This window comes from Thamnophis elegans, chromosome 17 (assembly GCF_009769535.1).
Source record: "Thamnophis elegans isolate rThaEle1 chromosome 17, rThaEle1.pri, whole genome shotgun sequence".
Lineage (NCBI taxonomy): Eukaryota > Metazoa > Chordata > Lepidosauria > Squamata > Colubridae > Thamnophis > Thamnophis elegans.
Genome location: NC_045557.1, coordinates 4,740,202 through 4,755,021, shown reverse-complemented (window position 1 = coordinate 4,755,021; position 14,820 = coordinate 4,740,202). Strand labels below are relative to the sequence as shown.

General features: G+C 50.1%; 1 protein-coding gene across 3 annotated transcripts; it reads left to right on the top strand.

The window, feature by feature from the left end:
* The first annotated feature begins 315 nt into the window (after positions 1-315).
* Positions 316-13,589, top strand: CHTOP (chromatin target of PRMT1). 3 transcript variants are annotated; one of them, XM_032234012.1, is made up of 6 exons: positions 316-640; positions 2,902-2,982; positions 5,032-5,182; positions 10,571-10,757; positions 11,694-11,831; positions 12,644-13,589. In XM_032234012.1, the coding sequence occupies exons 2-6, from the start codon at positions 2,918-2,920 to the stop codon at positions 12,844-12,846; spliced, it is 744 nt and encodes a 247-aa protein (XP_032089903.1). In that variant the 5' UTR covers positions 316-640; positions 2,902-2,917; the 3' UTR covers positions 12,847-13,589. The 3 variants fall into 3 exon arrangements, with proteins under 3 accessions (XP_032089903.1, XP_032089905.1, XP_032089904.1); XM_032234013.1 differs by having other exon boundaries at positions 317-640; positions 10,574-10,757; XM_032234014.1 differs by lacking the exons at positions 11,694-11,831; positions 12,644-13,589 and having other exon boundaries at positions 10,478-10,657.
* The last annotated feature ends 1,231 nt before the right edge of the window (positions 13,590-14,820 follow it).

Below are 14,820 nucleotides of genomic sequence, written 5' to 3'. Positions count from 1 at the left end.
AGCCTCTTTGGGAATCAACTCCGAGGTTTAAAAGAAAGGGAGACAAAGAAAAACTTTTTATTAAAAAGTTAAAAAGTTCCTTCCCATTCATAAAAAAACATGAAGCCCCGCCCACAGCCGCCGAGCACCGCCCCCTCGCGGCCTGCCAGCCGCCTGATGAATGGAGAAGTGAAGCTCCGCCCCTCGGCGGCTACACGAGTCGCTATTCGTCGCTCGGCGCCGCTCTTGGGGCCCCGCCCTTGTCTCTCGCTCGCGCGTTCGCTCTTCTGCGCCTGCGCAACTCGGGAGAGGAGACGAGGGGGGAGCCGTTTGTTTTTCCTCTCCTGCCCCTCGCCGGCGCATGCGCGAGCCCGTGAAGAAAGCCAAGCCTTGGGCGGCGCCATTTTGCCGGGCTTTTTCTGAGGGGAGATTTGAGAGCAGGAGAAAGCCGCGGCGGCGGAGCAGCGACAACAGCAGCGGCGGCGGAGAGCGCGTCCTTGCTGCTCCGGGAGGGTCGAATAAGTGACGGGGAGAACCACACCGCCACCATCTTGGCGTTCAGGGCATCCGACGGGGCCGGCCGGGCGAGGCCTGAACGGAGCCTCCCGTCGCAGCCGCCGGCAGAGCCGCAAAACAAGCAGGGCGAGCTTCGACCCCGACGGTGAGGGAAACCGCGTGGGGGGGGGGCGGCGGCGGCCCGGTGGGGTTTGGAGGGATTCCCCAGGACCGTTGGCCACGTGACAGGCTCGAAACGCGGCCTACCGGAAGTGGGGCGGGCACTTCCGGTGGAGAGGGGGTGGGGCTGCTCCCTTGTGCTCATTCCCCCCCCAACCTGCCGCTTATTTTGGGGGGGGGGTCTTTTGGACTACATATCCCATCTGAGGCGTCTGTATATTTTTTATTTTATAATTTTTATGTTTTATTTTTTGAAAATATTTAAATTTGATCCACGTTTATGCATACAATATTTAATGAAATACCTTTTATTTCATTTATTTTAATTGAAAAGACAGGGATAGCAGTTGCAATTAAAGCAAAGCCAAAGAAAAAGTCAGTAGCTATGACAAGAATATTAATAACTAGAGCCTATTTACAATTTTCTTTTCAATTTTTCCCTTGCCATGGACCTAGTTTTATACATCTTTATTTTCCATGCTAGCAATGATTGGCATTCGTAAACTTATTTTCCCTCTCATTTCTACCTCTACCTAAAATTTCTACCTTTTCTACCTAAAATTTATTCCCTCCTCTAAAAGCCCATATTGGATTCTGAATCAAGGGTTCCTGAAATTTCCCTTACTACGAGAACCCTGCAGGGTAGGCTGGTGGAGAGGGGGGGGGAGTCCCCCCCCTCCCCTCAATGGCCTAAGGAGCTTCTGTAGCTGCTGGCTCCACAGCTCGGGATTCATTGAATTGAATTGAATTTATTATATTTCTATGCCGCCCTTTTCCCCCCCGAGGGGACTCAGGGCGGCTCACAACCCAAGTCAGGGGGGTTACAAATAAGAAAAAAGAACACGAACAGAACAATACCACAATTTAAAACACTCAACAACCATACCATTCGAGGGGGGGCAAAAACTCATTAGCCCCAGGCCTGTCGGAACAGCCAGGTTTTAAGGGCTTTGCGGAAGGCCTGGAGGGTGGTGAGGGTCCGAATCTCCACGGGGAGCTCGTTCCAAATTCATATAATCTATGTGACTTTATTTATCTTGCTATGTTTATCTAGTGTTACATTGGAGGGGGCAAACCTTTTAAGAGCTGCATGCAACGATATTTCACTTTTAATATGTGCCAGTTAAGTGTACATTCAAGGCAACAATGAAGTTATTCTATTCCATTCTTCTGGTGGGCAGTTGGTCAGTTTCCAGTGGTCCTTAGGAGTCGGTAATCAAGAATATTGAGAAAAATAAATAAAAACAGAAAACTGAGCCAGTTTGGGGTCGTAATTAAGGTCCTAGGCAAGAAAGCACCCAATCGCCAGGAGCCGTGAATTCTAGTCATACTTTAAATAAGAAATCTGGCTGGGTGACTCTGGGCCAATCACCAGGAGACGGGGAGTTCTATTCCCGCCTCAGGCATGAAACATCTTAGATCAGCGGTCACAAACTGGTGGTCCGCGAGAAAGTTTTGGTGGTCCGCAGAAAAATTATTTGCATTTTTTATATTGCACTAAATGCTATTTTTTTTTAAAAAAAATCGTATTAGGGGTCTGTGGGATTTAAAATTATGAATTTAGTGCTCCCTGAGGTCCGAAAGGTTGGTAACCCCTGTCTTAAATGACTTTGGGCTAATCCCTCCCTCTCGGTGGGACCTACCTACATGGTATAGGACCTGGGTACCTGAGAGACCGCCTCCTGCCATTTACCTCCCAGAGACCTATTAGATCGCACAGACTAGGCCTCCTCCGGATTCCATCTGCCGGTCAATGTCGGCTGGCGACCTCCCGGGGGAGGGCCTTCTCTGTAGCTGCTCCGGCCCTATGGAACGATCTTCCCATGGAGATCCGGACCCTTACTACCCTTCCGGCCTTCCACAAAGCGATTAAGACCTGGCTGTTTCGGCAGGCCTGGGGCTGTTGATTTATCCAGCCCCCTCCTAAGTTAATGAACGTTGTGAAATTTTAATGTTGTGTTTTGTTTTTTTTTGTATGTTCCCCCTTCCTTTTTATTTGTAAGCCGCCCTGAGTAATAGGCTTTCTATTACTCAAGAGGAGTCTCTTGAGAGTGGGCGGCATACAAACCCCATAAATAAATAAAATAAGTAAATAAATAATACCTCACAGGGAGGAAAATAGGAAGGAGAAAGCGCCTTGGATATGTCCGCCAGCTGGAGCTATTTGAAAAAAATACAATATTAAAGGCAGGATATATAAATAAATAAACCGGGCTCTTGTAATAACATCCTCCTTTCTTTGCGCAGGTTCTGGGCACCGGAGATGGCCACGCAGTCAGCCCCGAAAGTCGTGCTTAAGAGCACCAGCAAGATGTCTCTTAACGAGCGGTGAGGAATCCCAACGGCCACCTTCAGCTCATAAGATCTTTTTATTTTTTACGTTCTTTTTTTTTTTTTTAGTTCTGTAAACTCGTGTTTGGTATCCAGAGCAAGAGCGGTCTTTGCGATGCTTGTAATCTATCCAGAGGCACCCGAGAGCCGCGCGGGCAGCTCCCCGCTGCCCTTCGATCCCGCAGCCCGCCGTGGTACACCAGGTTGAAAAGGGCAAAACGCGTGTCGGTCTTAACCGGCCCAAAAAAACACCAAAAAAAACCGGTTTGCGTGGTGGGATGTGTCCTGAGGAAAACGCCCTCCTTTTTTTCTTCCACGTGTGTTCATATTCTAGAGATGTGTGGTATTACACCCGCGGTGTGGTAGCATGTCACCGCAGCTGCGGGAGGCTTCCTGCCGTGCCCGAGGCAGACACGCGTGTGAGCTCGTGTGGTCTGTGCTGTAAGAGGCAGGCAGCTGGCCACTCTGACCAGCCCGAAGGCTCCTCGGGGGCCTTGTAAGAGGCAAGTGCTTGGCTCCATCACCTGCTCCTTCCTCTCCTCTGCACTCCTCTTCCTCCGCGTCCGTGTCTCTTGTGAGTTCAAACGTCCGGCTGTTGCCCAAAGCTTTTCGCTTTTCTTTCCCCTTCTGTCTTAAATGATATTCCTAGGTTAATTGGCCTAAATTTCCAGCAGAAGAGTATAGTAACTCAGTATTTTTTTAAAAATCTGCAGGTAATACGTAATCTGTATGATGGCTGGGATGTTTTCACGGTATTTTTTCTTCCCTGGAGAAGATCTTGATAGTCTCGGTTCGCAACAGTTTGTTTAGTGACCAAAGTTACAATACCGCTTGAAAAAGTGGCCAATGACTCCTCGTTTCTCACGCTTAACAAACGTTGCAGCATCCCGGGGTCAAAATTCAGCTTGGCAAACCGACTCGTACACTCGTTGCAAGCCAAGTCAGTGGGGAAGCTGCATTGACTGAACAACTCCGACCCTCGTTTTAACAGCTGCAGCCTTTCACCTAATAACTGCGGCAGGGAAGGTCGCAAAATGGGGTAGAAATTACTCAAATGTCTCACTTAACAACAGAAACGTTGGGCCACAGTTGTGTCCTAGTGATGGGCCCCAAAGTCGCCCAGCTGGCTTCCATGCCTAAGGTGGAACTAGAACTAGAAAAAGGGTGAGCCAGGTTTATTGTTTCGGGATACTTCCCTCAATGCCAGTTTCAGGACGCCAAGAGCCGAGGTGGCGCAGTGGTTAGAGTGCAGCACTGCAGGCTACTTCAGCTGACTGCAGTTCTGCAGTTCGGCTGTTCAAATCTCACCGGCTCAGGGTTGACTCAGCCTTCCATCCTTCCGAGGTGGGTAAAATGAGGACCCAGACTGTGGGGGCGATACGCTGACTCTGTAAACCGCTTAGAGAGGGCTGAAAGCCCTATGAAGCGGTATATAAGTCTAACTGCTATTGCTAAGATGGTGGCTTGGAGGGAGCTTGCAGTATTCGCTATTCTTTCATTTTGATCTCCTTTATTTGTCCTGGTCTCTAGAAGGTTGTAGCTTTGGGAGTAACCCAGCAGTTCTTTTCTTAATATCCTCCAAACCTCCCTCTCTCCCTCCCTTGTCTACTTAGGCATCCCTCCCCCTCCCCTCTCAGCCCTCCTCCCCGTCTCTTCACCGCCACTTCTGCTTCGCTCTGTCCCGTTTCCCACCTTTGCTTGATTTTATCCGGACATCATCCGTCTCTGGTTTTCCATCCACGCCTTTCGAATGTTGTGTGTGTCTGTCGTTCCCCCCCCCCCCCGTCTGTCCCCCTCCCCCACCCCCCGCACGCTTTGTGGAAAAATGAGGAAAACAAAAAGAAAAGCGTTCCCATTACGCTTTAAACGGGATCTTGTGTGTGTGTGTAACCACCTTTATTGCGTTTATTAAAAAAAAAAAAAATTCGTGGGATGCAGCTGTGCGCCCGCCTCCCTTCTGCTCTGAGAGGGCTGTGAAATGCCTCTTAAAGTGGGTTTATCATGAAACCTTTTGCTTAAACACCCCCGTTTTGTTCGACCTTGAAGCTTCACTAATATGCTGAAGAACAAACAGCCGATCCCGGTGAATATTCGCGCCACTATGCAGCAGCAGCAATTAGCCAGTGCTCGAAACCGGAGGCTGGCCCAGCAGATGGAAAACAGGCCTTCCGTCCAGGCTGCCTTGAAACTCAAGCAGGTGAGGCCGGGGGAGGAGACACTCAGCAGCTGCGGGTGGATGGGAAAGGACTTGGAGGGTGACAGTGAGGATGGGCTCCGGCAATCCCAAAAAGCTCGGAAGGCGAAACCTCTGATCCCTGTAAACGATCCCAATTGGATCCCGCAGGGCTGAATTTCAGGCCATGGTCCCTCTCTCCTTTTGAACACAGTCGGGTGAATTATTAGCAAAACTCTGCCCTTTCTTCTCTTTAGAAACGTCGGCCGGTTGCAAATTCACAGCCAGAGCGCCGGGGAGAGATGTGAATGAAAGTGGCCACTGTTTTTTATATATATTTATATTATATATATATATATATATGGGAACAAAACCCAGTATTGTTTGGGGATAGGATTCCACCCCTCTTGCTGGGGGGGGGGAAATGTTTGGACCAAATGTTATTTCTAATGCTGGATTTTCCCCCTTATCAGAGGGAGCCCCGTTGTGCAGTACTCTGAAGCCGTTATCATGCAACTCCACTGCGCTGTACAGTAGAAGCCATTTTAAGGCACAACAGGCTGTATCTTATCAGAGGGAGCCCTGTTGTGGAGTACTCTCAAGCCGTTATCATGCAACTCCACTGCGCTGTACAGTAGAAGCCATTTTAAGGCACAACAGGCTGCATCTTAACGGAACACCCACCCACCCGAGGGGTGTTAGGGGTGTCTTACACCACCACCCCCAGTATTTTTCTCCAGAGAGTAAGTCATCTGTGTACCAAGTTTGATTGAAATTGCTCGAGGCATTCCAGAGTTATGATGAAACACACACATAATACATACACACATAGAGCCATTTATACACACACACACACACACACGAGAGAATCCTGTACTGTTTTCATCTCTCTAGGCTTGTAACGTGGCAAATTCCATTACAGGGACACTTGGCCTTCCATCCTTCCGAGGGCCCAGATGGTCTGGGGAGAATATGCTGTGAACTGCTTAGGGAGGACTATAAAGCACTGTGAAGTGGTATATAAGTCTAAGGACTATTGCTGTTCATGCTTTTCCACCCGCAAAAAGGCATTTGAAAGGGTAACGTGGATCTTCCTTCTCGAGCCAAGCCCATTTTTAAAACTTACGGCTGAGATCTCTTTTCCTCACGTCCTATCCTTTTGTGGAATGGGATCCTCTGTCCCAAAAGTGCTTTCCCCCCCATGCACCCTCTCCCCCAAAAGGCATCTGGACTTCCTTTTTTTTAATTTTTAAATTTTAATTTTTAAATTGGTTTGTTGAGTGCATGAGATTGTCTGGGATGGTGTGAATGTGAGTGCGTGGGACTGAATGAGTTAGTATGAAAGACCCACTTTTAGCAGTATTATTGTTGTATTCTTTTTGTGTTTTAATTATATTGTGGGGACTGCCTGTGTGAGTGTCTGAGTATGCCTGATTCGGAGGACCTGGCGGGGCAAGCGGGGGCCATTGGGGTGGTTGGGGGAATTATGCCCACGGGAGAGAGTCGGAGCATTGCGATCATAACAGGGAGAGGCAGATATGGCGGGGACTTTAGGGCTGGCCATTATAGGGGAAGGAGGGTTCGCTATATTGCAGAGATCCCTCCTTCCGGCCCTATGAGTCCCACTCCAAGGTCAGATGGCGTGAGCGATCAGGACCCTGGTCTCAGGCTGCTGTCGCTAAATGCCAGGTCTGTTACCCATAAGGCTCCCCTCGTCCGGGACTTGATTGTAGACGAGGGGGCAGACCTGGCATGTATTACTGAAACATGGCTGGGCACGGAGGGAGGAGTCCCCCTCGTAGAGCTGTGCCCAGACGGGTTTCAGGTGCTTCATCAGCCGAGAGCCCAGGGAAGGGGTGGCGGTGTGGCTATTGTAGTCCGGGAGTCTTTAGCTCCTCGTAGGCTCCCTGCTCCGGAGCTTGTCGGGTGTGAGTCCCTGCTAGTGAAGTTGGACCTCAAGGGTCAAGCGGGTTTGCTGCTAACGTACCTGCCTCCCAACTGCGTTGCAGCGGCCCTCCCTGCGCTCCTCGAGTCAATAGCCGAGCTAGCAATTGAGTTCCCTAGACTAATGGTTCTGGGGGACTTCAATTTGCCTTCGCTCGGTGAACACTCGGATGGAGCGCAGGAGTTCATGGCCTCCATGACAGCCATGGGCCTGACCCAGGTAATTCGAGGCCCTACCCACTTGGCAGGACATACACTCGACCTCGTATTCCTCTCGGAGCAGTGGAGTTATGATCTTGGTCTGAGGGGAAATGAGATCACTCCCCTGTCGTGGTCAGACCACTACCTACTGAGGCTAGACTTCCGGAGGCCAAACCCCCACCGTAGGGAGGAGGAACCGACCAGGTGGTTCCGCCCCAGGCGACTGATGGACCCTGTTAGGTTCCAGACGGAGCTTGGGGTCATTCCAGATGCTCTCGCCCACAGTTCGGCGGAGACTATTGCTGCGGCCTGGCACTCGGCGGCATCAGAGTCTCTAGACCGAATTGCGCCACTACGGCCCCTCCGGGTCAGCGGCTCGCGGAGACCCCCTTGGTTCACCGAGGAGCTCCGCGAGATAAAGCGCCGGAGGAGACGCCTAGAGCACCGGTGGAGATCCGACAGGTCCGTATCGAACCGAGCACTGTTGACAGCTTGCACCAAGGAGTATGTTTGGGCATTGAGAACCGCCAAAAGATCACACATTGCCTCCTTGGTAGCGTCCGCCGAGTCTCGCCCAGCCGCCCTGTTCAGGATAACCCGCTCCCTCCTAAATAGGAGGGAGACGGGGAACCCCCTGCAGGGTAAGGCTGAGGAATATAGTCAGTTCTTGGCGGACAAAATTGCTCGGTTTCGATCGGAACTGGACTCCACCCCTGCAGATCCAGCCGGGACACAGGGGAATAACTTGGTAGACCATCTCTGGGTTGAGTTTCAGGATGTTGCCTCTGGGGATGTGGACAAGGCTATGCGAGCTGTGAGTTCCTCCACCTGCATACTGGACCCGTGTCCCTCTTGGCTGACTGCCAACAGCAGAGAGGTGACACGAGGCTGGATCCAGGCGGTTGTTACCGCCTCTCTTCGGGAGGGACACCTCCCCACCGCGCTTAAGGCGGCGGTGGTGAGGCCCCTCCTGAAGAAACCGTCTTTGGATCCAGCAGTTCTTAACAACTATCGTCCAGTCTCCAACCTCCCCTTTCTGGGGAAGGTTGTGGAGAAGGTGGTGGCCTTACAGCTACAGCGTACCTTGGAGGAAGCTAACTACCTTGACCCCTTCCAGTCTGGCTTCAGGCCCGGTTACAGCACTGAAACCGCTTTGGTCGCATTGACCGATGATCTCTGGAGAGCCAGAGATGGAGGCTATGCGTCCATCCTGGTTCTCCTCGACCTCTCAGCGGCTTTCGATACCATCGACCATGGTATCCTTCTGCGACGACTGCGGGAGGTGGGGGTGGGCGGCACTGTTTTACAGTGGTTCTCCTCCTACCTCTCGGACAGGTCGCAGTCGGTGTTGGTGGGGAGGGAGAGATCGTCCCCGAGGCCCTAACCTATGGGGTGCCGCAGGGCTCGGTTCTGTCCCCCCTGCTATTTAACATATACATGAAACCGCTGGGCGAGATCATTCGGAGGCACGGGATTAAGTACCATCAATATGCGGACGATACGCAGTTGTATCTGTCCGCCCCGTGCCAACTCAATGAAGCGGTGGACGTGATGAACCGGGGCCTTGAGGCTGTTAAAGACTGGATGAGAGCTAACAAACTGGTACTCAACCCGGAAAAGACCGAGTGGCTGTTGTGTTTTCCTCCCAAAAATTTGGTCAACGTGCCACCAATCAGGCTGGGGGGGCAAAATTTATACCCCTCAGACAGGGTCCGCAACTTGGGAGTCCTCCTGGATCCACAGCTGAGTTTTGACCATCACTTGTCGGCTGTGACCAGGGGGGCATTTGCCCAGGTTCGCCTGGTGCGCCAGTTGCGGCCCTACCTAGACCGGGAGGCTCTCACAACAGTCACTCGAGCCCTTGTGATCTCTAGGCTGGAATACTGCAATGTGCTCTACATGGGGCTGCCCTTGAAGAGCATCCGGCGACTTCAGCTAGTTCAGAACGCGGCCGCGCGAGTGATCATGGGCGCACCACGGTTCGCCCATATAACACCAATCCTCCGTGAGCTGCGCTGGCTACCTGTTGATCGTCGGGTGCACTTCAAGGTTTTACTTACCACCTATAAAGCGCTCCATGGTAGTGGATCTGACTATTTGAGAGACCGCCTTCTGCCAATTACCTCCCTGCGTCCCATCAGATCGCACAGAGTAGGCCTCCTCCGTATTCCATCCGCCAGTCAGTGCCGACTGGCGACTACGCGGAGGAGAGCCTTCTCAGTTGCAGCTCCGACATTATGGAACAACCTCCCCGTGGAGATCCGTACCCTCGCCACAGTCCAGGCCTTCCGCACAGCCCTCAAGATCTGGCTATCCCGTCAGGCCTGGGGATAGGATTACTCTCACCCCGCCCGAATGTTGAGTGAATGTTGTGTTTTATGGATAATTTTCTTTTATTCACGATTTTTTTTTTTTTCTTTTTTTTTTTTCTTTTTAAGTCTTGTCTTGCACTCCCTTCCCCTGATTGTTGTGAGCCGCCCTGAGTCCCCTCAGGGAAAAGGGCGGCATACAAATACTCAATAAATACAAATACAAATACAAATTTTTCCCTTTGAAAACTTTCCCTTCTCATCCAAGAAGTTGCTTCAGTTCTAACTGACCGGTGGCGAATGGAAGGATTTATTGGATGGATTCAAAGGAGAGGGGGGGCATTTACTCTCCCCTTTGGCTTGCCCTCAAGCTTAGATCAGATTAACAAGAGTTGGAAGGGACCTTGCAGGTCATCTAGTCCAACCCCCCCCCCCCCCCCCCCAAGCAGGCCCTACACCATTTCTGACTGATGGAGGTCCAGTCTCGAAAGCTTCCAACGATGAAGATCCACCAATTTCTGAAGGCAACTTCTATCCCATGGGTTGATCGATCTTACACTCAAGAAATTTCTCCTCCTTATTTCCATGTTGAATCTCTCCTTGTTCGATTTCCATCCATTATTCCTTGTCTGGCTTTTCAGTGCCTTGGAAAATAGCTTGCCCAACCCCCCTTCTGGAAGCCCCTCAAATTAATTAATTAATTACTGACTCAAAATTAATTAATTACTAACTTAAAACTGAATTAAGAGGTAGTCATTCAGCCACCAAACTTAAGAGTGATGTCTTCCTGCAGCAAAAGCCAGCCGTGTGATTTTCTCCCCCCCCCCCAGGGATGCCGCTAATAATGCAAATTTCTGCCTTATAGGTGATGTAAGCTAGCTCACACCTGGGCGTGCCATGTGCACCCCCTGCTTGTCCCTCCTGCCCTTCCTCTTCTTCTAACCCTCCCTTCTTCCAGAAGAGCCTGAAGCAGCGTCTGGGGAAAAGTAACATCCAGGCACGATTAGGCCGCCCGGCGGGAGCCCTGGCTCGTGGGGCCTTAGGAGGACGGGGGCTGCCGATGGGGCAGAGAGGCTTTCCCCGGGGCGCCATGCGCGGGGGACGCGGAGCGCGGGGGCTGTTGCGCGGAGGAATCCCGCTGCGAGGTGAGTGCGCCGTAAGGGGGGCGGGCTCTCAAAAACGTGACCCTTGGCAAGATGAAAAACCGGTTGTGGGTTTTTCTGTGCTTCTCATATATTGCTGTCTTTTAGAATACAGATAGTCCTTAACTTACGACCCCAATTGTGACCAGAATTTCTTATTATTATGCAAGGTGATTGCTCAAGTCAGTCATGCCTAATCCGGCAGCCTTTTTCTTTTCGTTATGGTTGTTAAGCAAATCATGTTAGTCAAGCGATCTGTCGAATTTGTTTGTTGTTGGGAGCTCGCCGGAAAGATCTCAAACCACGATCACACACACCCACACCACAGTTGTGTGAAGTTTGGTCATGTGACTGAGGCAGAGGCGGTACAAAGGCGAGGCTCCGCCCTGCCGCCATCACGGACCTTACGCGCCTGCCCGAACCGTTAGTGAAGAGAATAGAAATATCATTACTGGACGGAAGGGAACGCTGCAGCATTCATAAATGCAGGTTCTAAAGTCCCTGATTTCTCAGCGCCTTCGTAACTTCCAAACGGTCGTAAGTTGAGGATTACCTGTCCGTAAACAAACCTGCGTGGTTGTGGGAATGGCAGGAAGCAACCGTCGGTTTTTTGAAGCAGGCGAGAAAGTTCAAAACTGGCATCTTAAACTGGGTCCAGTTTGCCACATCCACGGGGAGGACGGACGGACGGTGGGCTGTGTGCGAAACCACATCACTGTGGAACAGAACGGGGGAATAATTTGATAGTGTGTGAGTGTGTTTCTGGAGGGTGGGATTCTTTCATTTTTGCCCTGGGGAAGGGGTGATTTCTTACCTGGGGAGGGGGCTTGAGAAGTTTGGAGGGGGGGGATTAGAACCAGTTTGAATTTACTGGTAGGGCTTTAATCTCCGAAAGCGATTCCTGTGTTTGACCCTTCTCCCCTCCCTCTCTCATTACAGGATACAGTTTGCTTCGGGGAGGCCGGGGTCTCGGCCCCCGGATGGGCCTGAGGAGAGGAGGCATGAGAGGGCGGGCAGGGCCCGGCAGGGGTGGCCTGGGCCGAGGAGCCATGGGACGGGGCGGCCTCGGCGGCAGAGGTGAGTTTAATGAACCCGACGAACGGTCTCGGAGGGATCGTTGGGGTTGGGTTAGGATGGATTGGGTTTAAATCAAGTCGATTTGGATCACGATTTCAACCCTGATTTCAATCCCCAGTCAAAAAGGTTTTGCTTTAAATCAACTCCATTTAAATCATCATTTTTAAAGAGCCAGGATCATTTCTGTCCCGCGGCGGCTCACCGACACTCCCAATATTGCAGAATATACATAACTTAAGCTCCGTTTGATGCCGAATAAACTAAATTATGAACGTATCTTAAGAAGAAAATTATCTTTAGATAGGTTTTTTTTTTTACTCCCAAAAGCATTCTATTAAAATAAATTCAATTTTTAAAAAATGGATTTAAATTTTTATAAATCTGGATTTTTAAAAGTTTTAAAAATCAGGAGTTTTAAAAGTTTTAAAAATCTGAATTTCTAAAAGTTTTAAAAATCTGAATTTCTAAAAGTTTTAAAAATCTGAATTTCTAAAAGTTTTAAAAATCTGAATTTTTAAAAAAGTTTAAAAATCTGAATTTTTAAAAATCTGAATTTTTAAAAAAAGTTTTAAAAATCTGAATTTCAAAAAGTTTTAAAAATCTGAATTTTTAAAAGTTTTAAAAATCTGGATTTTAATTTTTTTTAAACAATTGAATTTTATTTTTCTAAAAAAATTGATTTTTTTAAAAAATCTGATTAAAAAAATAATAATCGTCAATTGTTATCCACCCTGGGTTGGGTACCTAATTCTTCCCCACCCCACTTCGCAGCCTTCTAACTCTGCCCTCCCATCTTCTTTTCCCTTCCCAAGGTCGCGGCATGGCCGGCCGGGCCAGGGGCGGCTTCGGGGGCCGCGGAAGAGGCCGGGGCCGAGGCAGAGGCACCACTCGCCCGGCGCTGACCAAGGAGCAGTTGGATAACCAGCTGGACGCTTACATGTCGAAAACGAAAGGACACCTGGACGCCGAGCTGGATGCTTACATGGCCCAGACGGACCCGGAAACCAACGATTGAGACTGGGGAAGGGGGACGGGGACCCTTGTTGGGGGGGGGGGGGCAACGGGGACGGGGCGTAGATTGGTCCTCTGACTCACAGCGACCACCACGAACGCCGCCAAGCTCATCCTGCCGGGGAGGGGCCTGCGAAGCGGGAATTTAGAAAGCCCAGGAGCTTTTCCCTTTGAAATGTTTCCCTGCTCCTGGTTGTGCGGAGGGGAGACCCTTTAATCGGGGGGGGGGGGGTCTGAACAGCTCCTGTTGGGTCCCGGTCCTCCGTCCCAGACCCCCCCCCCAATCTTTGCCCCGCGATGGAGGAAGATCGCATGTCTCCCCCTTCCTTCCTCTCCCCCAAGTCCCGGGGGGGGGGGGGGGCTTTCCCAACAGGTCACATTGTGACTTGGTGGCTGGGGTCTCAAGCTGGCAGCATCCTCCTTAACCCCCACCCCCACAGGAGAAAAACAAATTAAAATTACGCCCCCAAATTTGATTTTTCTAAACCCCAGAAGAAGCCGAGGGGGGTGGTTGTTTTTTTAATGGCGACAAACACGTGTTTTTTTTGGGGGGGGGGGGTTGGTTTGCCAAGGAGACGGTCACTCTTCTCTTTCCCCCACTTCATCCTCCTCTCTCTCTCCCCCCCCCTCCCCGTCGCTATTTGCGGTTTTGTGAACGCCTCCGTTCCGAAAGGCATCTTGTATGTAACATCCGGGTTTTCTGTAAGGAACAATTCATGGCAGGGAAAATGAAAACTCTGGACTGTGTGTGCCTGTTGTGTGTTTGTGTGTGTGTGTTTTTTTTCTTTCTTACAAAGAAAATTTGCCAGGAATTCTGATGAACCCATGGTGGGGTTTGGGGGGGGGGGTTGCTGGCCACCGCCCGCCGAGATGCCCCCTCGGATTTTCCCTTTGAATTTCCTATATATAGCTTCCCTAAATTGTCCCCTCTCTCAACTTCCGTCGGCAGCTGAATAAACCAGAGTTATCATTCTTATTTCCCCTTCTCACCACAAAGTTTGGCTGCTTCCCTTTTCTGAAATGGAAGTGCTCAAAGTTTTGATTAACTTGCATTTCTTTGGGGGGGTGGGGGCTGAAAAACCAACTAAGGAAGAAGGGGTGTCGTTCGTGCCCTATCATAGCTGGTTGACTTCGGGCGTCTTAACGTCTTACATTTTGGAAATGCGAACACAAATATTCTCTCATGTCGATGCGAGAGCCCAAATCAGGGTTTGTGTGGCACACTAGTTGGGTAGTCACTTTGTGCAAAATTAACAAACCAAGATGGGGGGGGGAACTAGCCCTTGGGATTAGTGATGAGGAGGGGGGGGTCACCCACCTCACTCTTGATTCTTCGTGCTGGGCCAGATTTTATTTCGTTGATAAAATTTATTGGCTGCCCCATTAAACCACCAGGAGGCTGAACGATCGAAAGATAAATATATATGTATATATTAAAAACAACCTCAACGCTCCAGGTCACAAATGGAGGAATGTTAATGGAATGGGATCAATTTGTGATCGGTTTAATTCAAGTTTTGATCTCTGGGTTTTCTAACCGCTAGAAAGGGAAGAAAAAACCTGTTGGCTTTCTGGTTGGAAGCTTCCTGGCTTAACGGGAGGAGGCGTAGAAAAGAATTCTGGTTTTGCTTTTGTGCACTTATAAAGTGAAAATTGTGTCAACTCTTAATCTTATAAGCAAATGAATACGCACAAGTTGGATCCTTGGTTTAAGATTTAGTATAAAATCCCAAGAATTTGGATTTGGATTCAAGTTTTGTTGGGGAGTTTCCCAACTCAATGCAGCTCATTCACAACTGGCTTTCAACAAGAGACTGCCCTCTGTTAGAAATGGGGGTACGGTGTCCTGCATTGGGGTGGTGGTGGACTAGATGGCCTCCAAGGTCCCTTCCAACTTGTTATTCTGTTATTCAGAAGTTGTGAGAGCTCCAACACTGGAAGCTTTCGAGAAGAGACTGGACTGCCGTCTGTCAGAAAT